Source organism: Mixophyes fleayi, chromosome 5 (assembly GCF_038048845.1).
Source record: "Mixophyes fleayi isolate aMixFle1 chromosome 5, aMixFle1.hap1, whole genome shotgun sequence".
NCBI classification, from domain to species: Eukaryota; Metazoa; Chordata; class Amphibia; order Anura; family Limnodynastidae; genus Mixophyes; species Mixophyes fleayi.
The window spans coordinates 268,261,962-268,289,767 of NC_134406.1; the positions used below are offsets into that span (position 1 = coordinate 268,261,962).

General features: G+C 44.6%; 1 protein-coding gene and 1 long non-coding RNA gene across 4 annotated transcripts in view; both read right to left on the reverse strand.

The window, feature by feature from the left end:
* The window catches only part of LOC142159304 (CTD small phosphatase-like protein), a 56,118-nt gene extending 31,312 nt beyond the window's left edge, over positions 1-24,806 (reverse strand). The window contains exon 1 of one of the 3 annotated variants that reach the window (XM_075214075.1): positions 24,564-24,806. In XM_075214075.1, coding sequence (XP_075070176.1) covers positions 24,564-24,639 — 76 coding nt within the window. In that variant the 5' untranslated portion in view covers positions 24,640-24,806. Of the gene's footprint in view, positions 1-1,795; positions 1,821-24,563 lie in introns of those variants that run through there. The other 2 variants (XM_075214078.1, XM_075214079.1) reach the window with 2 other exon arrangements.
* The window catches only part of LOC142159310 (uncharacterized), a 361,481-nt gene that overhangs the window by 244,206 nt on the left and 89,469 nt on the right, over positions 1-27,806 (reverse strand). The gene's annotated exons all lie outside the window — the stretch shown is intronic.

Genomic DNA, 27,806 nt, shown 5'->3' on the forward strand with positions numbered 1-27,806 from the left:
CCTACATACATGTTAAGAGCAGATATATTAACCTTGAGGTCACTTTAATGCAGGGGTCAGGGAAATTTTTTACCTTTTACCCAAAAATATATTTAGATACGCCAACCTTACCCCCTTGATTTGAAAGGAAGGAAATCATATATTATTAATTATTGGAATTCAAAATTTTATTGAATCTACTCAAAATTTCTTTGAAAGCTTCAACTTCAAAACTTCAGGTTTTGGAGAAATGATGTTGCTTCATTTTTGATACGAGAGCATCAATATTGGGGCATTTTGATGTCAGAGCAATTTGGATACAGTCTTTAGCGTCCAATCGATTTCTCCGCTTTGTTTTTAGGTTCGTTAGAGTGGAAAATCCTTGTTCGCAAAGGTAGGTTGTTGCAAAAGGCAGCAACTTTTTGACTGCCCCCTCATGTGCAGTTGTGATGCCTTTGCAGCTGTTGACATCCAAAAATATGACAGATCTGCTTTGTTTTCAAATGCAATACGTGCTTCATTATTGTATCGAAGCTCAAGAAGTGCCTCTGCCAACCCTGGAGGCTCTTCTGGTACAACAGCAATTTCACATTTAAAGGGGTCTACAATCCAACTGACAGCATGGGAATCGGCAGCATTACCCCCAGGAATTTCATTTTTACCCCATTTGGGGAAATTCATCCCTGTTCCCTGACCACTGATTTAGTGTATTGGGCTTGTGTGCCATCGTGCAGCTTTTACTGCCATCGTTTTTTCTTTGTAGCTTCACTCCACTAGGTCAGAATGGTTAGTTTCTGCTGCTCTGGGGTAGAATATGTCTTTCTGCATTATATACAGTGTTATCCAAAGAGCAGCCTGATGATAGAATGACATGCCTGATAAACACAGAGGAACCAATGCATCTACTAAACTTGTGTAAGATGGTATCATTGGACTTATAATGACGGGAAGGGGCGAGCTATTGGCTGAAGGATCACCTTAGATTGCTATAGGGTATGGAAGCTATACCAAGCAGGCACCGCAAACCCAGGTCTGTGAAACCCAAACATTGCACAGAATTCGATGCATAGTGACAGACACAAACATCCATGTGCTTTCCTGCAGCTACAGAAATAAATGCTGGTGGATGGCAGAGAAACCGATCGTTTCAGATAAGAGTTAGAGCATACTTGCCAACTCTCCCGCATTGTCCGGGAGACTCCCGCATTTTGCGAGAGTCTCCCGGACAAGTGTGGCAATCTCCCTGATAGGAAGGGAGAAAAATTTAGTTTAAACGCCGCGATTCACCCGGAATCGCGGCGTTTAGCCCCGCCCCCACTGTAAAATGACGCGATTTGCGTCATTCCGTCACGGGGGCGGGGCCAAAATGACGCGATTTCGCAGCCCCGCCCCCTGCACGCCCACGTCCCAGCCGGCATCTCCCGGAAAAAAAAAAAAAAATGTTGGCAAGTATGAGTTAGAGCAATAAACCATCATAGATGCCGTTTACAGAGATTTAGCAGCAGTAAATTAAATCCATAAAGGTGTCTGGCTAGTAACAGAGGCGTTTAAGACAGTAACTGATAAACGCTGCATTTTGATAGCTTAGTATTTCTCTACTGAACTGTTGCTTCATGTTGGTGACTTATGTTACAGGACTGCGTAGTACATGTATATTATAGGAAGATAGGAAAAAGGACAATGAAAGAAAGAGCATTACAGTGATTTAATTCACTGCTCTCAGTACTTGTAGCAAAGTACTGACCTCTGAGGCATTAACAGGTGCTAGGAGCCTCCTTTACCCCACATACCTATCCTGTCTGCAGATAAATCATACCCCTGGCCATAGAATGTCTTCATCCAGACTGCAGAGCAGTTCCTGATACCCCAGGAGCACAGAGCCTGGAGGAGTCTAGAACAGGACTAATGTCAGTGTCAGCAGAACAACAACAACATGAAATGAAAGTGAAAGCAAAATAGGAGGTAACAAAGCATAACAAAAAACATACTGCCTCTGAAAAATTTTACGTTCACCATTTCCCCTCGCAGACCAAATCCAGAGTATCCCCCTCCCCCCCCCAAATTTATACCAGATTATTGGGGGGACCACCACACACAACACAAATATAATCTAGTAAGCATGCATGCCCACAGGTCAGTACTCATTGAACCACCATTGCCAGCTATTGCAGCCAGTAGTATTTTTGGGTGTCACTATTAAGAAGCAGTATTCGCCCATTCCTCCATCCAACACTGCTGAAACCAGGTCAGGGCAGTTGAGAGGCGGTTTGAGCTTTTTGGTAAAATGTAGCAGGTTTTCCTACAGAATTTGCCTGTATTGTGGACCATTCATTGTCCCTTAGTTCCTGACAATACTGACGGTCCCTGCCACTGAGATAACAGGATATTATTGCCAACCTAGCAGTGGCGATGATGTTATCTGGCAGACCTTTTAATCTGTGGCTTACACATATTTGCCAACATTGGCAAGGACTGCTACGGGAGATCATGGGGAGGTGGGCGTGTTGGGGTGGGGCTGACGGATTGCATCATTCAGCCGCACCCCTAATCAATCACATTTAGCATCCAATTACAGAAGGGGGTGGGGCCACAATGACACATGATTTGCATCCTAAGCCTTGCCCCCACTACTATACTATTGAGGGGATTAGGAACCAGAAGGTTGCCCTGTTCTCCCGGGAATACTCCCAGAAATTCGGGAGTCTCCCGGACAATCCGTGAGAGTAGACAACTATGACCACACATGTGAGAATTTAGCTTCATCACACCACATTCTCTGCAGTGTCTTTTAGTTTAAGCACTTTGCATGCCACAAAAGCCCCTTAAAAATGCTTTGGAGATTGTTGACCCATGTACGATCTATTCCGCAAGTTCATACGTCTTCCACATCAGTATGGTGGCAACGCAAGTGGTCCTGTAGACTTCACCAGACTTTTAGCTCTCTATAATCATATCTGTAACTTGTACGGAACGCGCTTTCCTTTTCAATTTTAATTTGATGGAGAGTTTCTACTATGCCGTAGGACCTCACTGGGGAAGGGGGGTATATTATCATTTACAAGATAATTTATAGGCGATACACTAATTACAGAATATTGTGTGAATTTTAGGGTAATGCATCCGAAAAGGTTAATGGAACCTGTTCAAATCTGAGCTAGTAATAAAATGGGATATGAATACTGTGGCTGGATCACATAGAAATAACGTACTTTATTTTAATTAGTGGTGCAGATGTCTCTGTATATCATTGCAAATGTACTGACTTTTGGTATTAGAAATGTATTGATTTCTCATGCAATAGGCATGTGTTTCTGCAACAGTCTGAAGGCACAGCAGTAGGTCATTATATTTCTTTCCTGTGTAGTTTTTCATCCTGTACCGTAGAACCTATCTGTACATTGTAGACCGCAAGTAATTTAGAAAATCACAGATTGGTGTAAATTTTGTAAATCCAACTTTAGAGCACACATTGCATACCGATACTAAATATTGAATGTAATATCTCAGTCTTGTTGAGGCCATCTAGGATCAGAGGGCTGGGTTACACCCTGCCAACATGTGTGTCAGAAACTGTATAAAGAAAGCCCTGTTTGACCATGTAATGTATCAGTCCATCTGTAACTTCTGGAGATCGTTAGTACCTTAAACTAGCGTGTAACTGTCCTTATTAGGACCAATCTAATATGTTATCCGGCTGTACTTAGGTTTGGACCCAGCATCGGTTACCAACGCTCTACCCGCTACCTTGCAGATCTGGCCAGTGTGATAGGCCAGGGAGAACCATCCAGATGCAAACCCTGAATTAAAGGAAGAGATCAGGTATACGAGCCCAGGTGTCCAGTGAGAGGGTACACTAACTGCAAGAGTTACCCAGAAGGAAGTGGTTCTAGGTGCCGGTGAAAGAGCTTTGTGGTGGCAGCAAGCCCCTCCTACTGCGTTTAGAGTGGGATAAAGAAAGGGAACTTTGTCAAGGCAAGCCTAGCCGGTCCTCAGCAACACGGACAGGGTTCATGTCTGTCACAAATACTTCACATTATCTCGACTTTTTTATTTTTTTCTAAGTTGTGTAAATATTCCAAAATATTTCCACAAAATTTTGCAGATCTTTGCCAAAAACATCCTACTTCAAATTATTTCAAACTCAGAATCCGTGGCACCAAAAGGTGAAGTGTGTTGTTGAATGGTTTATCAATGTACTGTAAGTAAAACATAAGCATTTCAAGGTGCTAATGAATAACTTGTAAAGAAGGAATGCACCTTTATTAGTAAGTTGCACTTTACACTTAGTACTTGTAGTTTCTGAAACGTTTTAGCTATATAATTTATCTGGAATACCCTGTTCTCTCCCCTGCCATATTACATACATTATCAGTCCGCAGAAACCAAATACCCAGAGAGGACACACTGGGGCAGATTTCAAAAATTTGGTGCATTTTCCAACCCTCTCCGTTTCATACAAGGTACATTTACAGACTGGATGCCCACTCACTCTACCACAAGTTCCAACATTCGTCTACATAAGGCCAACATTACGAACGTATCAATCCAGTAGGTTGTGGATAAGGGACATAACCATTATAGACAATCTACTAGTATTTTCAAACATTTTTTTACTATAATGAAAAGGTGTTTAACTTTCTAAAAGGGCCATTTTAATACCCTTACGGATATATTATAGATACAAAATCTCATGCAGAATCTTTAAATCCCGTATTTGTCTGGAGACGATGCCAGCAGATTATCAATGATACATAGCAAGATAAAGCTACGATTTGTGCAATTCAGAAAGTCCTCACACAATGCCTTGTAATTCAGGATGCCTTCAGATTTCCTCCTTTCTGAATAATTTTTAAAGCAGCACTAAACAACAAGCTTGTAATGTTCATATGAGAACCATGAAGGTGAAATTCATTCCTGTCTTATCCTGCCACACTACACTAGACAGCTGAGGTTCCTCCCACACCGTTAGGGCATTGCCCTGATAGGATCCCCTGCAGGTCAAAAAGCTGAAACAAGTCATCTCAGCTGTCGCAACAACAACTGGCTCTGTCCCTACACAGTGCACAACAAGCATGGTGGATATATATGGCCTTTGTCATATTGTATTACCTGATTATGACATCTTAAAATGTGGGGCCAAAAAAATGATGAAGCAATATGAATAAATGGACAATTTTCTTGGGGTAAGTGAGGTTAGCATCATATAGAGGCGATATAAAGAGGGAGAACTGTAGATTACCATGAAGTACTGGCTACACTTGCTCTATAAACTTGCTAGGCATGGGAACTTATATATCTATACACATTTATAACTATTGTATGGATATACGGACTATGAGATTAGAGACCATATCTGTGTGTATATAACATTATTGAAAAGCTTTCTGAACAACAGATTGTAAGATAACGGATCGGATACCTGTACAATGATCAGAAGAAGCTATGCATGTTATAATGACTTATACAGAACATTTACTTATAATAACGGACGGTCCGTACACAGCTTCCAGTGTGTCTATATAACAGCCTCTACTGCTTTGGAAACGGCACAGCTGCCTGGATGACATCGCTGAGCCCTTAGACCTTGCAGTCTGGAAATACATCAGTGGAATATTAAATCTGTCACTTAAAGCCGTTCTCATTGCAGACTGTACAGCAGAGGCCTCCATTACTGGCCGCCGTCACTCGGGTTATTGTCCTGGACTCCGATTACAACGTCCGGTGTAAAACAGCAACACTGACATTAATGTGCATTAAAATACAAATACATATTACTAATGACTTCTCCCCCGCACGTTTTCCTGCTATCAATTGTAGCTTATAAAGAAGCCATCTGTGTTCTAAACTGGAATCTGCTCAGCCCTCTTTATGCCTCGTTCAGGACTCCCTATTAATCTGTAGAAAAGTCAGAGATACATTTTAACGTTTTGCACGGACTTCTCTTGTCCGCTATACATTTGGGCAGCTCAACACTTAGTTTTCATTACACATCCTATCACTGCCTGCCCTTACTGTGTATCACCTTGGATTCTAATGTATTTCCACTGTACATCCCAAACTCTGCAGTACACCCGCAGCCCTGACAGGTCTCAGTCTGACACTTTATAGATCAGCAATGTTCATTACGTCACATAACACTTTTCCTATGTTATTCTGGGTGTCGCCCATTTACCTAATTAAGAGGAATCCTTTCTTATGTCCGACATTCTATATTTATCCTTGTCTGTAAGAAGCAGTATACCACCTGTGGAGCTAGATACATACACGTCTTCTGCTCAAAAAACTATGTTCTCACCATCTACTGCCTAGTTACGCTCAATACCAGCCCGAGTTCTGACAGATGGCGCCGCCGTCTAATGTGGTCCATGAGCCGACCTTAGGAACAGGTGATAGATGGTGATAGACCCGGTGAAGTCTCTACGTCGTGTCAAGGTTAATTTAAAACTCAGCCCTGCAGTAAAATAAAAGTATAACATTACCAATCGGTGCCCTTTTCCATCAACTGCACGGTGGCTTAGTGGTTAGCACTTCTACCTCACAGCACTAGGGTCATGAGTTCAATTCCCAACCATGGCCTTATCTGTGAGGAGTTTGTATGTTCTGCGTGGGTTTCCTCCGGGTGCTCCGGTTTCCTCCCACACTCTAAAAACATACTGGTAGGTTAATTGGCTATCAAAATTGACCCTAGTCTGTGTGTGTTAGGGAATTTAGACTGTAAGCTCCAATGGAGCAGGGACCGATGTGAGCGAGTTCACTGTACAGTGCTGCGGAATTAGTGGCGCTATATGAATAAATGATCATGATCTACTGTCACCAAACCCTTGTGTATGCCCTCATCCTTCCATGCCTTGACTACTGCAATTGCCAATTTTACCCAAATTCTCCTGTACAATGCACCCCAAACCTACCTACTGACAACATTACCTTGTACTCCTCACTACCATAAAAGAGGAACCATATTACATAGCATCAAAAGCTGTGAACCACTTAGCTGGGTAACACATAAGAAATAACTGTCCAGGACACATCCAGTGACAGTCCAAAGAAAGGACTATGAGGATTTCAGAGACGGATACATTTGACTGTTGTGCCATGACACTAGAATCAGCAAATGTGATTTACAGACCCTCTTAGAAGTGGTTTAAGTCTAATCCAAGACCCACCTTAGTGCCCTCTAGGACAGCTACGTGCGAGGACAAAGTTCCCCGATTCATGTGTTATATTCTTACTCTCACCCCACTGCTGTGGAATGGATTGTCCCACCATTTATATATTATATTATAACAGAATAGACACTAGGTTCCACCAGGGTCTCCGCCTGTGATGGTATAAATATAATAAGTGTGGAGCTCTCCCACAGCTGCGTGTTTCCTATAAGGCTGTACACAGATGCATACTGCTGCATAGCTGCTATTCTATCTGTAAGGATGACACCTTTACCAAATGAATTAGAAACCACGTGGAAAGAAACAAACAACAACACGACCTGCCAAAATGATTTATGAAGTTTCAGATCCAATCCTGCAGGTCCAATTATACTTCACAGCTGTGTATTGCTCAGTGAGTTTACAGAATGTGCGCTGATTTATGGCTGCAGAAATCAGGTAGCATGGTAAAGTTTTATCTAGCAAAAAAGGATAAAACTTAAAACTCAAAGGGATTTGATTGGTTGCGAGGTGTCTCCGAACCAGTCTGGCGAGATAGACGGCGTCAGAGGTTTTACTAAAATCTCCGCTCATTTCCCCTCGTGTCCCATAGAACGTTTGTTCCCGTATTGGCCGGTAAGGTGCGCAGCTAGACAAAGAAGCGGAGTCCAACAGGACCTCGCGAGCCACTGAACCCCCCCCAAAGTTTTTCTATTACCGGTACTTAGACCAGTCTCAGGTCAAGCATCAGTGAGTTTCCCCAATCACATGACTATAGATTCTAGCTCCTTCAATGTATTATAGCAAATATTAAATGCAGAGACATATCCCAGTAATATACCTGAGCCTGGAACAAGCATTTACAGACTTGGGAATGCCACTGGCCCTTAGACTTCTACAGCGTGCAATGACTACAGTAAAGCAGAGACCAACAATGTCATCACACTGCAGGCTCTGACAATGGACTGTAGATTCCTGTAAATTTCCTTTCTATGATTAGGAGTCAGTGATACATAAACTCTTATTTAAACAATGGAGAGAAGAAACCTAAAGATTTGGTTGCTTTAATCTGACACGACGTTGTTCTACTGCTACAAGCAGTTAGACTACCCATATCTGCAAGTAAAGTTTACTTAAAAATAAAGCTGGCGTGTATTGTGCTACAGACTTTACTGGGCCCTATGGAGAACATACTCAGCTAGGTGGGTCTGTCTCCTGTCACTCAGTTACAATATACAATGTATTGCTGCTCTGCCACCATAGGTCAGTGATTCTGCATGTTGCATGTGTGTTTGCTGGAAAGCAGCTTAACAATTAGCTACATAGTGTCCCTTACAGAGCCAGGAGATAGAGGATTAAACAGGCAGCTGGCAATAGTGAGAGAGCCTCTGACCACAAGGCACTAACACTAATGTAGTGTAGTCATAAACTGGTAGTAAACAAATCCCGAGAGCCAATATGCTGGCACCTAACTTCTTACTATTACAGTACACCCCAACTCCTTAAGATACAGCTGGCTCCTGGATTCCACATTTAGAGCAGGGATGGGCAAAAAAACTTTTCTACAATTGGCAAGTTAATGTTTGCAGTTCTTATAAACAAGGGATAACCACTTCTGTTGAAAAGCTAAAAGCCGCTCCAACAAGAACGGTCAACCGATGGATCACAATATTGAACAATAGTATCAAAAAGCTGCAGCCCTACATTTTGCATAACATTCTGCTGCATATCCCAGAGGATTCTAGCAGCTTGGGAAAAGCTTAAAAAAAAAACAACAAAAAACCAAACATCTACAAGACACAATAAAACATAACTGGTTATTTACACAATCTTGGAATCGAAACTTGGAACGATTTAACCCATGACCAACACTGAGACTTTAATGTGTTTACGTGAATATTAATAAAACATATGAGCACAAGTCATTCTGCATATTTACATTTGCAAACATGAATATCATCCATGGGGGCAAACTGAAATAGCCACAAGTGGCTGGCGGCTAATAGGGGAGAGAAATCTACGCTAATTTCCCCTCGCATCTCTAAGGGTCACCAGAAAATTAGTGGACATTTCAGTAAAAAACTCAGACGCGATATGTCTTTGCGAACTGTTAGAGACATTGTTTCCCCTTGTGACGGATTGAATCTGTCCCATAGACTCCAAAGCAACAACTCACTAGTGTAAAGGGGGTAACGTCTTTTTCCCCCAAAACTTACTATTAAAACCAGTCTATTGGGCATTAGAATAAAATTTTGTTTTTATCATCTTCACTGTGAATGACACAAAATAGTAAAATGTTTAAAGCACAATTGAAAAGGAGAAGAGAACCGGAGGGACATTTTGTTTTTTTTGTGTTCAATAGATAAAAGCTGTGTGTGTGATAGATATAATATATATATATATATATATATATATATATATATATATATAGTGAAAAAGGGAACATATAGAAAAGCTGACCTCTCCCTCTTCCTGACATACAACTTCCCAAATAGCAGTGTATTTTTTTCCGTTTGCAAAGTGTAACTAGATGGTTCTCTAAATAAATAAGAATTATATCCCCCCTTGAATAAAAACATTGCTGGTAGATTTTCTGCTCCTTGCACATATAAAGACTCATACACACAAGTATAATATTTCTTCTTCTTTGCAATCCTTCACAAATATAAAAAGAGAGACAGACCCTGTAGGCTATATGCAAAATAAAACTAAACAAACAGATGTTTCCAAAACATTATTATACTAGAACAAACAATATCACTATTTATTGAGCAAACAAAACAAAGTCACAAAATAGAACAAGATTCTGACATTCTACATGGGGCAAGGCAGCAAATTGCAGAGAAGCAATGCAGGGAGGATACAAAGTTACAGATCTTTAGGTTGGTTGTAGCCGCACATTGTTATAATGGGGAATTACGATGATAGCTATGTTACCATATGAAAAAAGAACCAAACGAACAATAATAGTTATATAATGAATAGTTCATGGTACTATACCACAATGTACACAATTGCTGTGTCAGGAGGTAAAAGAACAATAATGACCGTCACTCAATGCAAAGTCTCGCTTCTGGGTGATGACTCTCAGGGAAGTACCACAACACCCAGGCAAGGAGTACCATCAGTGTGCCAACACTTCTCAACTATCCCCAACAGGCCAAGCCTTACGGTCTTTACTGCCCAAGCAGATATTAACAAGAGGTGACAACAACAGGTTTATTGGAGAGATAGGATTGTTCTCCAGCATATAAACTGACCAGCTAGGTCATCACCATAAGAAGCATATTACACAGCTCTGTACAGAGAATGTTTATCCACATCTATCCCTGCCCCAGTGGAGCTTACACTCTAATTTCTCTACCACATGCAGGGAACTATGTGCAACCTAACTAGAAAACTATTAAACTACCTGTGTGTATGGACCATGCGAGGAAACCAGAGCCCCCCCAAAGCAATCCCCAATGGACACAGAGCACATACGAACTCCATGAAGATAAAACAATGGCTGGATTCTACGCCCCAGTGATGCAAGGCAGCAATACTAACCACTGTGCATGTACAGACATTACAAACTAATGTTTTCTTCTATGTTAATACCTACATTAAAGTAATGGCCCGTGAAAACGTGCCACTAAGCAATCACGAGAAAACGCTCAGTGTCTATATACACCATACACACAGTGTCACATTCAGCTTTATAACTGAACAAAATAACATACAAAAGGAACTGTCAGAGCTGGGCATGCTACGGAGTACTGCACTGTTTAAGCTCAATAACCTGCATTACGATCAATGGCTAAACTTGTGTTGTGCTACATATGCCCTGTAAATACTAGCGCCCCCCTCGAACACAGACTCCCAGAGAGTTCAAACAGGGGCAATTTGGGGGTTCTCCACCAAGTCTTTTTTTACTTTACTTGTCTAACCATGTAAATGTATGCAGTGCATGTGTGCCTATAGGTCTTGTTGTGAAAAGCCGCTTCACTTGATCAGATTCATATATCACACCCGACAGTCCCATCACTATCTCAATCATGTAGCTGTAATCTACATATAACACTTACTGGGCACTGCATGGCACAGAGGAATGTCAGGTGTGTATAACCTATATCACAGATTTAGCGTATAATGCTCTAAAGAATGTCAGCGAGAACGGAAGGACACCAGTTAACAGGGCAACAATGCCCGGGATTTATCAGCTCTACAAAGTATCTGATAAAAGCTCCTTTCTGACCATATTACGTACACAGTGGCAGTTCTGTTATAGAACGTTGACAAACTATGGCCAGAAATTAGGGGATCCCTGACAGAGTATGCTGCAACTTGTGTTTAATAACAGCTCCAGGGCTCGCCCAAATTTTAGCTAGACCCACAGGCTGTGAAAGTATGGCCCTAGATTATTATTATTGATCAGATTAATAGGCATCATGTTTAGAGGCCACGTACCAGCGGTAAGGTAGTGTACCCAATTGCATTTAATTTGTGTTTAAAAACCCGGCGACACCGCATGACACCAGCACTGTAATTTGGGAGGTCACTATTGACCTAAATGCATTTAACTTGCATTAAATGCACCAAATGGGGCAAAAAGTTTGGAAGAAAACAATGCATTCAAAATGCAAATGAAAACGCAAGTGGGTATGCGGGACTGGAAACAATGGGCTCCATCGTCAGACCCGTTTACTTGCATTGTATTAGCGGCAAAAACACAGGTTGTAGGTTAAGACCTGTACCAGGCCTGTTCAATGCTGCAGTGTGTGTGGCCAAAGAGTAGGAAGCAGTAGTGATGTCTGTCTGTGTAACACACTGCAGCCGAAATATACTTCCTGAAACGAAGTTGCAAAATAGGAAGATGGCAATACACATACTGAAATATAGGCTTGTGAGGGAACGTCAAATCTGCAAGCAAGATATTAAGAATTCAGCCTCATTTCACAGTTACACAGACTTTATGTGTATAATCTGTACCACAGTAAAAATGTTTACGCCATCATTGCTAAAGTATTTTACATCAAGCCCTCACTGAAGGTACTGTCTAGAAGACTTGGGATTTCAGGTTCTTTATTTGGAATGCCGTGCCTATACATATATTTTACAATGAGCCCTTTGTTCCCCCAAACTGCCCCTGAGATTCCACTCTTCATTGTGTAGAAGAGCTCCTCACAGTGATTGTAGGGTTAGGCAACCGGCAATATCTGCCTGTTTGAGCTGCATCAAATGATTATTCTGGGTGTTATAACTTTCTGGATAACCGTTCTCCTACATAGCTCTGCATTAACATGACTGGGAGCTATCACTTTCAGGAGACGGTAAAAATGAAATATTCATAAATAAAAATGGTGCAGAGTCCAAGTGACCACGTTATCACAAAAATCGAGAGCTTCACCACAATAACCAACTAAGAACCTCATACACGGAACAACACTGCTTGATTCAGGGGAGAAAAATAAATAAAAAAAATCTACATAAACCACAGTTTTTAAAATACACAGGATCTATTTAAGCATTTACAAATCACACATATATTTCCATTGGAATAGAACAGATCGTTCCACATCCCTACAGTATTAATCAGTGTTCATGTATGCCGTTTTATGCCACAGAAGCACAAAAAATAAGCCAATAGAAAATTTAAACTTGGCTGGCAGAGCATGCTGGAACTATTAGTTCTTCAGCAGCCAGAGAGCGACAGTTTGTCTACTTTCTTTACAGGTGATCTAACAGATGTGACAGACGGCAAAGCAATACGGTCTCATTAAAGGGCATTAGCGCACTCCTGCGGTCTGCTTGCAGCTAATACATTGTTAATGTAGAATGCCGTCACCGGGGCATTAAACACAGCCCCGAACCCCCACAGCTCATGCAGTAACGTTTGTAACATCTGTACTTTGCAGACAAGTCACCAGAAGGATTGCTGCTGAGAGATGTTATCACTTACAGATTATTATAACAAGCTTCTAGGAATTCTCAGATCATCAGTGGCAACAAAACACATTCCAGGCGTTCTACCTTCAGCCTAAACATCCACAACCTGCCTCCAGCCCGCAGAACTCACAGTTACAGCCACAAGATCAGAACATTAAACACATAGTTTCAACGGATGCAAATCAAGGCTGCATCTACCTAGGGTCATATTTTACATTGAACTGTTGAATTTTGAAGTGTGAGCAAAGTAAAAGAGGTGATGTAATACAAATCAACCCCCGGCAGTAAATAAAATCACACCAATTACCAGTAAATGAATCAGTGGTCAGGTAATATGCCGTGTGCTACAATCCACACAGCCGTCAGTGCTCCCTAGAGAAATAGGTATACAAATGTATATTGTCATTAGTGGTGCAGAATTCAGATGTATATGTTACTAGTATGTTCCAGCCATATCTGATGCTGTGCTGATCAGGTATTTGAGCCTTATAAAGCATTGGGCAGACAGTGACACGTGTGTTCCGAGTGAAGCACCAATGAGACAGGCAGAGAAGAGAATTCTCTGAGTTGCAGACATTGATCCCTTTGTAATAAGGATTATCTATACATCGCTGTACAGAGAACTCACTCTCATCAGTCCCTGCCCCATTAGAGCTTACAGTCTAAATTCCCTAACACACACACAGACAGACAGACTAGGATCAATTTGATAGCAGCCAATTAACCTACCAGTATATTTTTGGAGTGTGGGGGGTAACCGGAGCACCCGGAGGAAACCCACGCAAACACAGGGAGAACATACAAGCTCCATACTGATAAGAGGCCATGGTCAGGAATTGAACTCATGACCCCAGTGCTGAGAGGCAGAGGTGCTAACCACTGAGCCACCGTCTATACCAGTGGCTCCAATGCCCTTTTCCCCCACTGGCACTTCACCACAAACACACTGTAGTTCTGGTTGCTCTCGATGTCCAATACATGTAAAACCCATTTTGATGTAATCACCATATTTTATTCTCTTGCATTGTGAGAGATTATCTCTTTGTTGGTCATAAAGATGTTTTGGAGGGGGGAGTTGGCAACTCAGCACATGGCTGATCAGATTCAGCAGTTCATTATGCTCAATCTGTCTGTGTGTTTTACTTCCCTTGTTTAACCAACGAGCCAAGGTTGATTCTCACCAGAAAGAGACTATTCGCCTCTTTGTTTACATTTGTTATTAACTAGGAAGGAAACATGGTTTTTTTCTTGTTGAAAAGCTTGCACTTCAGGAGGAGGCAATTATCTGCAGCCCCCAGCCAGGGGTGTTTTTCAGAAATGACTGGGCCTGTGAGCATCATTACCTAAATAAAATGGTGCACACACACACACACACACACACACACACACACACACACACACACACACACACACACACACACACACACACACACTCAAACTAAGCAACAACCTGTCTAGCCCACTGAAATCACTGCAAAGAAGAACAGACTCCAATGTTACTACAGTAAAGGTTCATATCTCCAGATACTGTAGAACTACAAGTACCTCGCTAGCTACAGAAAATCTCTGGCAACTTGCAGTTCTAGATGGCAACAGCCCATTCTGGTAATTCTACCGCCTCCCTTCCCGGACTTCATATATCACCAGACACATCACAAGTAGAGGCAGCCACATGACAATAAGGACAATACTGTAGCCATTGCGGATTATTTTTCCTGAGAACCCTCAGGGAACACTGCACATACCCCTAGAGGATCCCGAACCTCTGGTTGGGAATCACTGATATATACAGACCAGCACATAGGGAATCTAACCACCGAGTGTGCACACACTGCTAAAAACTCATTGCATAGGGATCAATAATCTCTACGTATATCCATGTCTGATCCAAGCGGACTGCACAGGAACACACACAGAACACAGACATCGGTGTAAATGAGACTGTAGAGCAAATATAATTGGTTTCCAGAGGTGAAGAGCTATAATGGTGTGCAGATAGGAGCTAATCCAGATATTCAGGTTAATCACTGAACAACCGAATGATATGTGTGGAATTCTACCCAGCTGGTTATTTCAGTCTCTCACCAAAGAGCAATATTAGGGAATTCCGGTCAGAAGAGAACAGAGGAAAAGAAAAGAAAACTACAGTGTTAAAAAAAAACTAAACAAAGGCTGAATTACACGACAGCAAACACTGGTTAGGGAACAATGAAGTCAATCAATAACTGCACACTCTAGACCATTATACAACATAAAATAATGCAGTGCGACTGAAATATACATCCCCGCTGGCTAAAAATCATTGCGGGAAGTCTGCCTGTTCTTTAAAATTTGAGTTAAACGCCAATCTAATACGACCTTGTTTATGGCAGAAAAATAATAAAAATTGGGATAATGGTGTTATGCTGCTTGGAGCAGCTTTCTGTTGAAGCTAAACAAGTTGCTTATTCTGCTCCTGGGCGAGATGTAGCAGAACAATCTTAGAAGGAAGTTACTATGGGAGTCAATATGTCATATCTAGGACCAACAGGATCTCTTAATGAAGAGGGGGGGGGGGATTCAATTGTTGGCGATGTGACGCACGGACATCGCGCCAAGTACATCATGGTAAAAACCTCTGCTCATGATCCTTCACACCCCAAAAATGAGTGGAGACTTTACAGAAATTTCCACCTCAAAGGGTTTCCGGAAAATCAGTGAGACACTTCGCGGTAACTGAATTCCCCCCCCCCCCTGCGGTTTGTCCCAGCTGTATTAGTTCTTCTATCAGTCTTAGGATAAGTCATCAGAGATGGATGGAAGGAGCATCCAAACAGATAGATCTTTCACGTGCATGTATGTGATTAGACGAATCTAAATACCTCTCAGCGGTCAGGTAGGGCAGTCCGGATTGCCCTATGAATGAGCACCTCAATACTAAGAAAGGTATTCAAAAATCTTTTCACAAACAATCAGGTCATCCAACAATTTGTACCACAATGCAAATCTAATTACCTTGATAACGTAAGCGAATCCAGAGGCAGCATAATTGTGAATCCAATCACGGACATAGTGATCAAGTTGGGTCAAGCACCGTGCAATCAAAATGTTCAAATTTGCATCATATCTTTGAACGATGCTCTCAATTATTATCTTTGGTGGGCCATAACCTTAGAGAGAATTGCAAAGCTGGCCACATATTCATGTTTCAGTCTGTGAAGAATCTATTGTATTTATGTACAGTCACATCAATTATGCAATTGAGATATTATATATCATATTAATGTTTTTTCAAGTAATTTAAATGGGGGAGGAGGGGGGGGGGGCAAAACAACCTACTAACCAACCACATGCATCATTTTTAATCAATTAATAGATTTTCCTAAGTTGTACCCAAAAACCATCATGTCCTGTATTTTCAGCATCCTATTACATAGTGGGTGCAATGCATTACAATTTTGGACTGGCGGACCAGGAACACGTGTACAGTGTGGCACAGTTTTAGGATTGTTTAACTGTACAATTATAATACACATACTTCAATCCGTTCCAATCTGATCCTTTTAGATGAAAATTTTCCACTTGCCCCGATTGAATTAAAGATCAATCTGGCCATCCACATTTCATTGTATTGAATAGATAAAGACTGACTTAGCAGCTAAATAACACCAAACAGCCAAAGAAGAAGAGTAAAGAAGTGCGTGTGGCCAATCCAAAATTTTATCTAACATGATTGCACAAAGAAAAAAAAAAAAAAAAGATTGATCTACACGGGCATCTAAAGGGCAGATACTAAAGAACAACTGACCTATAAGTTATTGGTGCAAAATATATTACAGCACAAAGAAGTAAATAAAACAAACTGTAAATCTAGCAACTAATAAGCAATTTGGAATAAAAAGAGAACATGACACAAGTTATTGCTGCTTGTAATGTATCAATGGAACCAGGAGTGACAGTTTATGTACAAGCACGGCAGAGCTAGCTAAAGAGCAGAGAGCTATTCATTTCAACCACCCGACAGATATTGATCTTCCCAATACTGTTCTGGGGGAAGACAGGTGAGGATTCCCTACTGGATACACTGCCTGAAATAAACCTTTAAATCTTGTGAGCAGCAGTGGAAAGCCCTCACAAGTGACCCGCTTCAAACAGCATGATTTTATGATTCACATTCTGCTCTGACCCACAAATCATTCCAAGCTGACAACATGAAGGCACAAGAGGAAAACAGCAATCAAAACACAACCCTGCAGGATGGGAAACTGCAACAGTGTTCATGCCGGAGCACCTAGCAAGACCTCACACACAGATGTACATGAATGTGCCAAGCACCACAGTGCAGCAATATTACAACATTGTCTTTATGAACATTTCTAATTATGGTGGAAATTGTGACAAAACAGAGAGACAGGGGCACCAAGCAGCACAAGTGCCATTAGTTGGGTCACGCTGATCACGACTCGCTATAAGGGCGACATCTATGCTGTTACTTGGCAACCTACACCAAGCAGGGGGGCAGCAGGGTCTAGCAGAATGACACTTCAGCCTCCCTCCCCTCCATTTCAATCTGCTTGTATGAAGATGACTATAGAACATTTAAGGATATATTTATATACTAAGGGCAGTTTTTAAGACACTAGCCCCAAAACATCCCTGTGCTAGACATAGCTCCTGTGTTATCTCTGAACAAGGTGATGTATTGTGAGATGCCGGCACATGATCACTGCTATCTGATCAGATCTTTGGGCACATACGTCTGGATTGTAGCCATCTATAACGATCGAAATTGCTGCTCACAACCCACCACGTGTCGGCATCTACGGCACTAGACTCCTCTTCAAAGTTCTGCTGCTAATTCCTGTCCAAGGCGGGTAGAGTGCAAGCTCTTCAGTGGTCAGCTGATACCACACGCTGGATTTTGATTGTGTAGGACAGGGTCGATCTAGAGATGAGTGGTAACAACTGCCCCTAACCACTCACCTACCTTTCCAAGGCCTCTCCCCCTTTCCCCAAGAAATGTGACAGCAGCTCCCCCTACCCCAAAAAAATGAATTATATAATATTTTATATATTTATTTTTTGGTGTACCAAGCCCCAGACTACCTCTCAGTGACACGCAGAGTTTATATGTGCTCTACAACGAGGTGTTGGTCATATAATCAGAGGGTGTTAGATCTACTCAGATTTGGTTACATACTGTAATATGTATAGACAGATATGATCATGTCTAGTTCTCTCTCAACTGGCTTCTGCCATGACTGTGAAAACCGCTCTGTCAGCTAGAGACCACCCGGTATTTCAGGCAGTCACATCAGACAGCAAGTGACGTCTTCTACAATATATGGCCCTTCAACCGTCCCCGAAAACCAATTCCTGTAAATCAGCTGAAGTCTTGGTGTTGGCTATACCTGACACGGTTCAAGTCGATTGTCCTAGATACTGACTTCACTAACATTACACAGTGCGTTAAAATGAATTTACAGAAACTTGCAGTCTCAAACGCACAATCAGAATGGATTAATAAATAAAAAGATGCATATAGTTTTTATAGCACTGGAGCTGCACATGAGCCAACACTGAATGCTGAGACTGTTAGTTCCACAGCAGACCGTCACATATCACCCAAACCTGCCCCAGGACTAATCAGCAGACACATATCCAACTTTACTGAATGTCAAACTGTTGATTTCCTTTAAACACGTGTGAAAAACTTGTAGGGATATTTGGCAGTCACTTATACATGTGCTATTTGTGGGACTAAAATCAAAATGTTCTTTGGCATCAATTTTCAACATTCCTGGGACGTTAGGAAACAAAGTCAAAATTAAACTCTAGGCCTGAATGTTCACACTTACAAAAGCATTATATGTACTAATCCACCCAGATGCATTTATACCATCCAGATTCCAGCAGTTCAAAGGTCAGGCATCATTTAGAGTAATGTAAAGATGGAGGTTCCCATACAGGAAAAGGGGAAAATGTAGACAATTGTGTATTTAACATTTCAACTTGCATTAAAACTACATTTTTTTTTTGTTACAAAGCTGTACCCATCTCAGACTACCTTGCAATTTTATTTTCTATATTTTGTAGAGAGACACAAAGCAATTATCACATTATTCTACCCAATTGAGACACAAGTATATAAACTGCAGACTTTTCCAAATGTATGTTTGAAGAACTGGTGCACTGGTAATTATGGAGGAAGGGTCAAAAATTGAATAATCCATAGCAACAAGATGCAACTGCCTTCTTCATCATCTATTTATATAGCACCACTGATTCCACAGCGCTGTACAGAGAACTCATTCACATCAGTACCTGCCCCATTGGAGTTTACAGTTTAAATTCCCTAACACACACAGACTGAGGGAGACTAAGCAGTCCAGGAAAACGATAGCAACTAATCAGACTTTTGCCTAGGGCTCAGACACCGTTCCGGTCATCAGCATGCAAAATGTCCCTCATTGAAGACATATTTTGATGGACCAATTTACTAATGGTATTCACAAGTCAGAATGGCGTACATCTACGATGGGGAACCAGGATGGCTCTCCAACCTAATTTAAAACAATACATTTAATCAAAGAAGGAGACACCTATCTGTAATATATAAAAAGGGATTTTAAACAAGAGTTACATGCTATTAAAATAAAAACCACCACAATCAAGGAGGAAGGAGCTGGGGCCACAGATGAAGGCTCAGAGGGCCACAGGCTGCCCGAGGGCCCGCCTCTTACTTAATGGCGTACAGGGACTTAAAATAATTATTGCCAAAGGCACTGGCTAGTATCTAATATCTCCCCATTTGCTGCAACAAGCCCAATTATTAACCTCCAAAATCCTTTAACCAACTGTCCAGAGTTCCAGTTTCCAGCTGCGTCCTTAAAAGCCTGGACAGTTATGGTGACAAATCACCACAATTAAGCTCCTGTATCTGGTGCCTTAGGGAAAGGAAAGTGGTTTATGAAGCATCAACAGAAGGCTTCCATTTGCAGTGTTAAAAAAAAAAATTAAACCTCATTACAAAAGATGACAAACCACAGGTTTCACAGGCAATGTACAGAAGCATCTACTTCACAAGCCAATGCCTGCACATGCCATTGTGTATGAAGTTGTGTAGATTGTTTGCGCACCGCTCTGGGTGGAAACAGCTGTAGAGGACAAGGGGCATTTCTCAGTCCACAGCATATACAATTATACACCTACAGTTTATGAAAGCGGTCTCCCTCCAAACTCCTACACCCAATGCACCTGTTCATTAACTGGAAGTCTTCAATGGGCCCTGCTAGTTACACCAATCTAATATACATGGGCAGATCCAGACGCTATGCCAAGGTGCCAATCAACTAGATCTATGATAAGTTTGGCCATAGACCATTAGGAACTGGTCATAAGCCCCAATCTGTCCGAAGTGGCTCACAGTGAGCAGTTTCTTAAGCTGCGCCAGAACTGGGAACGCCACTAGAGAAAACCGCTGGAGGAATAGCGCAGTTCAGAGATCCATGAACTTTGTCGCACGGCCTCTGCTGTGCACATGGGAGACCTTTAACTCATACGGAAGAGCGTCAGCCTTGCAGCTGCCCATGGGCCGTACGTAGTTCATGATTAAGAGTTTTTCGTGGAAAAATACTCTTGCATTAGACAAGACCTAACCGCCGCACACAAATAGCAGATTATCATAACCAAAATACATTAACTCGATGTTTTGTTTTTCTAACACTGATTACAGAACATTAACTTTTAAAAGACATTACTGAAGGAACAAAAAAAAAAAAAAAAGAAAAGTTTGTTTATAGATTTGCAAGCATGCAACTCGCATCATTTCTCCCCTGGCTCCAGTCATCAAGTGAATCACAAGGTATAAAACAAATTTACATACACTTATAAAGTGTATTTCTTTATAAAAACTCAAGATAGTGTACATCCAATAGACGCCACGGTAAAGGAATGCCCACAACTCATGTTAACGGTCATGTAGGCACAGAGCCAGGACAAGATGTAAGAGACCCCCCCCCCCTCTGAAGATATAGTGGTCATTTTCCGATTTGACAATTTCTTTATCTTGTGTTGGGAAAAAAAAAAAAAAAATAGGCTCATTGACACTTCTGAGCTCCTCCAGTTATTGTACTGTAAGAGACAAGCTGACCCAGCACTACCATCACAGCAACCAGTAGCCTAGATGATAAAAACTCTGGATTCTCTGTCTGTACGGACCAGTGGAAATTTTCAGCCATACATGTGAATACTTGTTATATTATACTAATAGACAGATGTTTTCGTTAGACTGACCCAAACAGACTGATGAACAAAAGGGACAGAATGTTTTCTATTAGAATATGGTTTCCTTTTATAAGATCAGCGTAAGTGACCACCGTATTAATGCTGGCACAAAAAAAGACAATATGCAAATAAAAACTTCATATTTCAAAGATATTACTAAAAAAAAAATCTACAATTAAACTGTAATATAACCAAAATCAAATCATTTAACAAACCTCTGCACTATTTAAAAACTGTTACAACCTTCTACCACCCACTGCCATACTCCGGCCTTACCATTCCCTGCCATCTATCATCCTATGCCAGGTTCTAACCAACCATGATCAGCCCTATCCATACTTCCAATCTCTTGTCACCCTGTGCTCTGGCCATAGCACTGGAGACCCAGGTTACCCAAAGCCATAGCCCTCCTTTAGTCTCCTGCCTTTAGATACCATAGACAATTGTCTTGCCCCCTATGCCCCATTATGCTAGCCAGACAATACCATGTGCGACAGGTAATTTCAGCAATCTCCCCAGTCAAACCATCCTAGCCTGTCACCTGCCTGCACAGTTCCTTTATCCCTACATAGTTGTGCCCCTGTGACATTTGAACCACTGTCCACTTTTCTATCAACTTAGTACCGAACCACAGTGCTCATCGTACCACAAAAATGTGCTTCAAACAGTGACAGGGGGTGGTAGCCTATGCCCAGTGCGCACACATAGCAGGGTGTCTTATTCCTCTAATGAACAAATAACGTCCCTTCTTGTCTCAACCTTTTCCCAGGTGGATGACCCCCTCACGGAGTGTCTCCTGCTTCTCCTATATAATCCAAGGTCAACACAGGACCCACACCCCAGGTGTCACCCCCTCTTGGGCACAGTATAGCGACAGCCTTCCTTGGTTACCTTACCCCTTCTCTGGGCACAGAATAGAATGCCATAGCCTGGGTATCTCACCTGTCCTCTGTATCTTAATCTTACTTGAACACAGGACAGAAGGCCTCCCAAGTACCCTTCCCAGGCCACAAGGCTGCTACCCCCAAACCTGGATACAGGATAGCCACCCCCTACACTGGGTGTCTCACTCTGCTCCTTACCACAAGATACTGCCCCTTTCACGAGTGTCTCAACCTCCATGCCACCCCCATCCTCGGGCATCTCACCCTACTCCTGGACATGAGATGACATCCCCACCCCCCACGGGGGTCTCACCCTTCTCCTGGGCACAGTATACCACCACCCCCCAGGTGTCTCAGCCTTCTCCTGGGCACAGGATACCACCACCCCCCGGGTGTCTCACCCTTCTCCTGGGCACAGGATACCACCACCCCCCGGGTGTCTCACCCTTCTCCAGGGCACAGGATACCACCACCCACCGGGTGTCTCACTCTCCTCCTGGGCACCACCCCCAGGTGTCTCACCCTCCTCCTGGGCACCACCCCCAGGTGTCTCACCCTCCACCCTTCTCCTAGGCACCACATACCACCCCCAGGTGTCTCACCTTCCACCCTCCTCCTAGGCACCACATACCACCCCCTGGGTGTCTCACCCTTTTCCTGGGCACAGAATACCACCACCCCTCAGGGGTCTCACCCTTCTCCTGGGCACAGGATACCACCACCCCTCAGGGGTCTCACCCTTCTCCTGGGCACCACATACCACTACCCCCCGGGTGTCTCACCCTTCTCCTGGGCACCACCCCCGTCCCCCGGGTGTCTCACCCTTCTCCTGGGCACCACCCCCGTCCCCCGGGTGTCTCACCCTTCTCCTGGGCACCACCCCCGTCCCCCGGGTGTCTCACCCTTCTCCTGGGCACCACCCCCGTCCCCCGGGTGTCTCACCCTTCTCCTGGGCACCACCCCCGTCCCCCGGGTGTCTCACCCTTCTCCTGGGCACCACCCCCGTCCCCCGGGTGTCTCACCCTTCTCCTGGGCACCACCCCCGTCCCCCGGGTGTCTCACCCTTCTCCTGGGCACCACCCCCGTCCCCCGGGTGTCTCACCCTTCTCCTGGGCACCACCCCCGTCCCCCGGGTGTCTCACCCTTCTCCTGAGCACAGGATACCACCACTCCTCAGGGGTCTCACCCTTCTCCTGGGCACCACAAACCACTACCCCCCAGGTGTCTCACCCTCCACCTAGGCACCATATACCACCCCCAGGTGTCTCACCCTCCACCCTCCTCCTAGGCACCACATACCACCCCCTGGGTGTCTCACCCTCCACCCTCCTCCTAGGCACCACATATACCACCCCCAGGTGTCTCACCCTCCACCCTCCTCCTAGGCACCACATATACCACCCCCAGGTGTCTCACCCTCCACCCTCCTCCTAGGCACCACATACCACCCCCTGGGTGTCTCACCCTTTTCCTGGGCACAGAATACCACCACCCCTCAGGGGTCTCACCCTTCTCCTGGGCACCACCCCCAGGTGTCTCACACTTCTCCTGGGCACAGGATACCACCACCCCTCAGGGGTCTCACCCTTCTCCTGGGCACCACATACCACTACCCCCCGGGTGTCTCACCCTTCTCCTGGGCACCACCCCCATCCCCCGGGTGTCTCACCCTTCTCCTGGGCACCACCCCCGTCCCCCGGGTGTCTCACCCTTCTCCTGGGCACCACCCCCGTCCCCCGGGTGTCTCACCCTTCTCCTGGGCACAGGATACCACCACTCCTCAGGGGTCTCACCCTTCTCCTGGGCACCACCCCTGGGTGTCTCACCCTTCTCCTGGGCAAAAGATACCACCACCGCCGGGTGTCTCGCCCTCCTCCTGGGCACCACCCCCGGGTGTCTCACCCTTCACCTGGACATGAGATGACATCCCCACCGCCGGGTGTCTCACCCTCCTCCTGGGCACCACAGACCACCCCCCGGGTGTCTCACCCTTCTCCTGGGCACCAGCCCCGTCCCTCGGGTGTCTCACCCTTCTCCTGGGCACCAGCCCCGTCCACCGGGTGTCTCACCCTTCTCCTGGGCACCACCCCCGTCCCCCGGGTGTCTCACCCTTCTCCTGGGCACCAGCCCCGTCCACCGGGTGTCTCACCCTTCTCCTGGGCACAGGATACCACCACCGCCGGGTGTCTCACCCTCCTCCTGGGCACCACATACCACCACCGCCGGGTGTCTCACCCTCCTCCTGGGCACCACATACCACCACCGCCGGGTGTCTCACCCTCCTCCTGGGCACCACATACCACCACCGCCGGGTGTCTCACCCTCCTCCTGGGCACCACATACCACCCCCCGGGTGTCTCACCCTTCTCCTGGGCACAGGACAGGATCCCCTCCTCCTTCGGGTTGCTGAGCTGGGTGATGATGGACGTGTTGTCCATGGACTCGGGCGAGGTCTCCTGTGTGATCACCGGTAGTATAGCTCCCGGCTCGGCTGGCTCAGGCTCCCCCGGGTGTCGGAGGCCGGGTCGGCTCCCAGGCTCGGATCTCTCCTCCTCAGCATGAAGTCCTGGCGGGGTCCGGTGCGGGGGGCGGGGTCTGAGGCGGAGGGCGGGGGTCTGAGGCGGAGGGCGGGGTCTGGGGCGGAGGGCGGTTACAGCGCCTGACATCAGCGGGTCATGTGACATCAACGGGTCATGTGACAGCGGCGGTCACGTGGTGCACATGTAACGCAGCAACAGGCAGTAGTAATACGGGCACTTGTCTCCCTCAGTAGTCTCCTGTCAGCTGCTGCTCACTGATCCCAGAGAGGACACAGATGGATCTTCCCCAGGTTACATCACATGTCCTCTGTGTTAGTGTAACACTACATGGGAGATAGTCAGTAATGGACAGTGATTGATCCTAATTGTGCTGTGACTTGTGCTGTAGTCCTCTTATGACTCCCACAGTGTGTATCACACTGGGTCCTGTCCCAGGCAACGTTACTTAACGCTTTCAGATTGCAGAACTGTAAAAACAATACAATGAGGGATAAGGGGAGAAGTGAGGCAAATTTAAAAAGTGCTTTCTGAGAGCTTTGAGGACACGTGAATAATGCTTATTTTTCATGCTGACCAAATAATATACACAGGGCTTGTATAGAGTAGCATTAATGGTCAATATGCAGTGACAGCAACTCAATCAGAATTTTATGGTGATAAAAATATAGTTCAGTTATGGGTCTGCTTAGGGCTGGGTCATCCGTGGCGTCTGGGGTCTGAGCTTCACTGCGCGTGCGCCTTACTACCCTCTCTATGTTTTTATCTGGGGAGCCATAGGTTGGCCAGGCCTGCCTTAAATTATGTTGGAAGTGATGTACCCCCTTCCCTGGTTGCCTGATGTCTATCTTGTTGGACCCTTGCAGGGGCGCACAGAGGATTTTTAAGGGGGAGTTTCCCCTCCACCCCCCAAAAAAAACCAGCAAGAGAGCTTCCGCGCATGTGCCCGCACATGCGCAGCAGCTCCGTTTCGGCAGCACTGTATTATACCCCCCTGCGTGCGCCCCTGCCTTGCATCTACAAGCTGGCTATAGCTTAGTCACCTCCACCCAGTGTCGGACTGGGGCATGAAGGGCCCACCGGGGGACTGCAGTGCTAGGGGCCCACGAGAGGGGTTGTGGTCAGCCATCATAGACGCAAGACCAGACACTAGAGGGGGAGTGGTCAGCCCACAAAGGACAGCGAGCACCATAGTGTAGTATATAAAGAAAGCAGTGTGTATATAAAGAGTACACAGTCTTGACTTGCCCCTTAGATTGGGCAGAACAGTCACCAAAAATCGGGATTGTCCCACTAGAATCAGAACATCTGACAGACTGCCCTACCTGTTCTTGTCATTTTCACCACCTGTGGCTGCTGGTTTCTTTAGTTGCATCTTGTCTGGATCCTGGAATGTTGGGGGTCCTGTTTGGAAAAAAAAAATGGGTACATTTACAAAATTCCAACCAGCCCCGGCGTTAAATCAATAGGACCCACAATTAATACTTAGGCCTTCCTCTAGCCCCAACATTAAAGTAATAGTATTCCCATTTAATAAATAAACCTATTTCCCTCCCTCCAAACAGCCCCAGCAATAGATGAATAGCATTTACGTATAATAAATATACCTATTTTCCGCAACCGTCACTGCCATTTAAATAATTCATATTTACATTTACTAAATAGACCTCATGCTCCTCAAACTCAGCCCCATATTCAATTAATAGCCCCCAAACCACCCCATCTTAAATTAATAGTCCCCTCTATAAAATTAAATTGCCCCACCTTCACCCCACAAACAAAATAGCACCCATTAGTTAGCCACCACCTACCACACACACACATTACACTTCCACAAACCCGCTGTGCCATCACACATACATTACTGTGATCCTTCATCACCATACTGTGCCTCCTTATGATCACACTGCGCCCTCCATGCTGCTTTGGCCCCCCTTCACACTCTGCCATGCTGCCTTTGCTCCCCCTTCACACTGTGCCATGCTGCCTTTGCTCCCCCTTCACTCTCTGCCATGCTGCCTTTACTCCTCCTTCACACTCTGCCATGCTGCCTTTACTCCTCCTTCACACTCTGCCATGCTGCCTTTGCTCCCCCTTCACACTCTGCTATGCTGCCTTTACTCCCCCTTCACACTCTGCCATGCTGCCTTTACTCCTCCTTCACTCTCTGCCATGCTGCCTTTGCTCCCCCTTCACACTCTGCTATGCTGCCTATGCTGTCTTTGCTCCCCCCTTTACACTGTGCCATGCTGCCTTTGCTCCCCCTTCACTCTGCGCCATGCTCCCCCTTCACTCGGCGCCATGCTCCCCCCTTGCTTCTGTTCCTTCACTTACCTTTTTTATCGGCTTCTTTCTTCTCTTTTCTTGTCTTCTTCTGTCTTCTTTCTTCTTGCGCCTCCTCTCTGCGCCGATCTTCACTGAATGTCGGGTGCGATGACGTCACGCCCGACATTCAGTGCGGACGCAGCAGAGAGTAGGGGCGTCGGTGCCGCAATCACGTTTTTTTTTTTTTAAAGTGTCAGGTTCCCCCTCACCAATGAAGAGGGGAGTGATTAGGGTCGGGGCCTACCGGGGAATAGCCTGGCTCCCCGGCGGGCCAGTCCGACCCTGCTCCCACCTCAGGCTTCAGTGGGCGGTATCAAGTCAGAGCCAAATAAAACCCCTTGCGACCCTAGGCAACATATTTAGGCATCACCCCACCCTCACCAATCTATCCATGCTAAAATACATCTTCCATGGCCATGGCATTTCCCCAGCGCTTTTCCACCATAGCACTTTACATACAGTACTTACCATGTACATTACCTCAACATTATTTCGCCTTTATCCTGCTCATATTCAATAGAATTTTTGTATGTATTGTAACCAAATTAGAGGAACAGGTGCCATAGCATGCCCTAGGTGCTCCTAGAGTAGATGTTAGTGTATAGCAGCAGAGAAGTCACACAAGTCCAAATGTTTTGGTACACCTGGCCTCAAACTTCAAAATTATCACCTTGCCTCTCCTGCAAGAACAAGCAGGAGCACCCTCTTTTCTGTGAGGGAACTTGTCATACTTGCCAACTCTC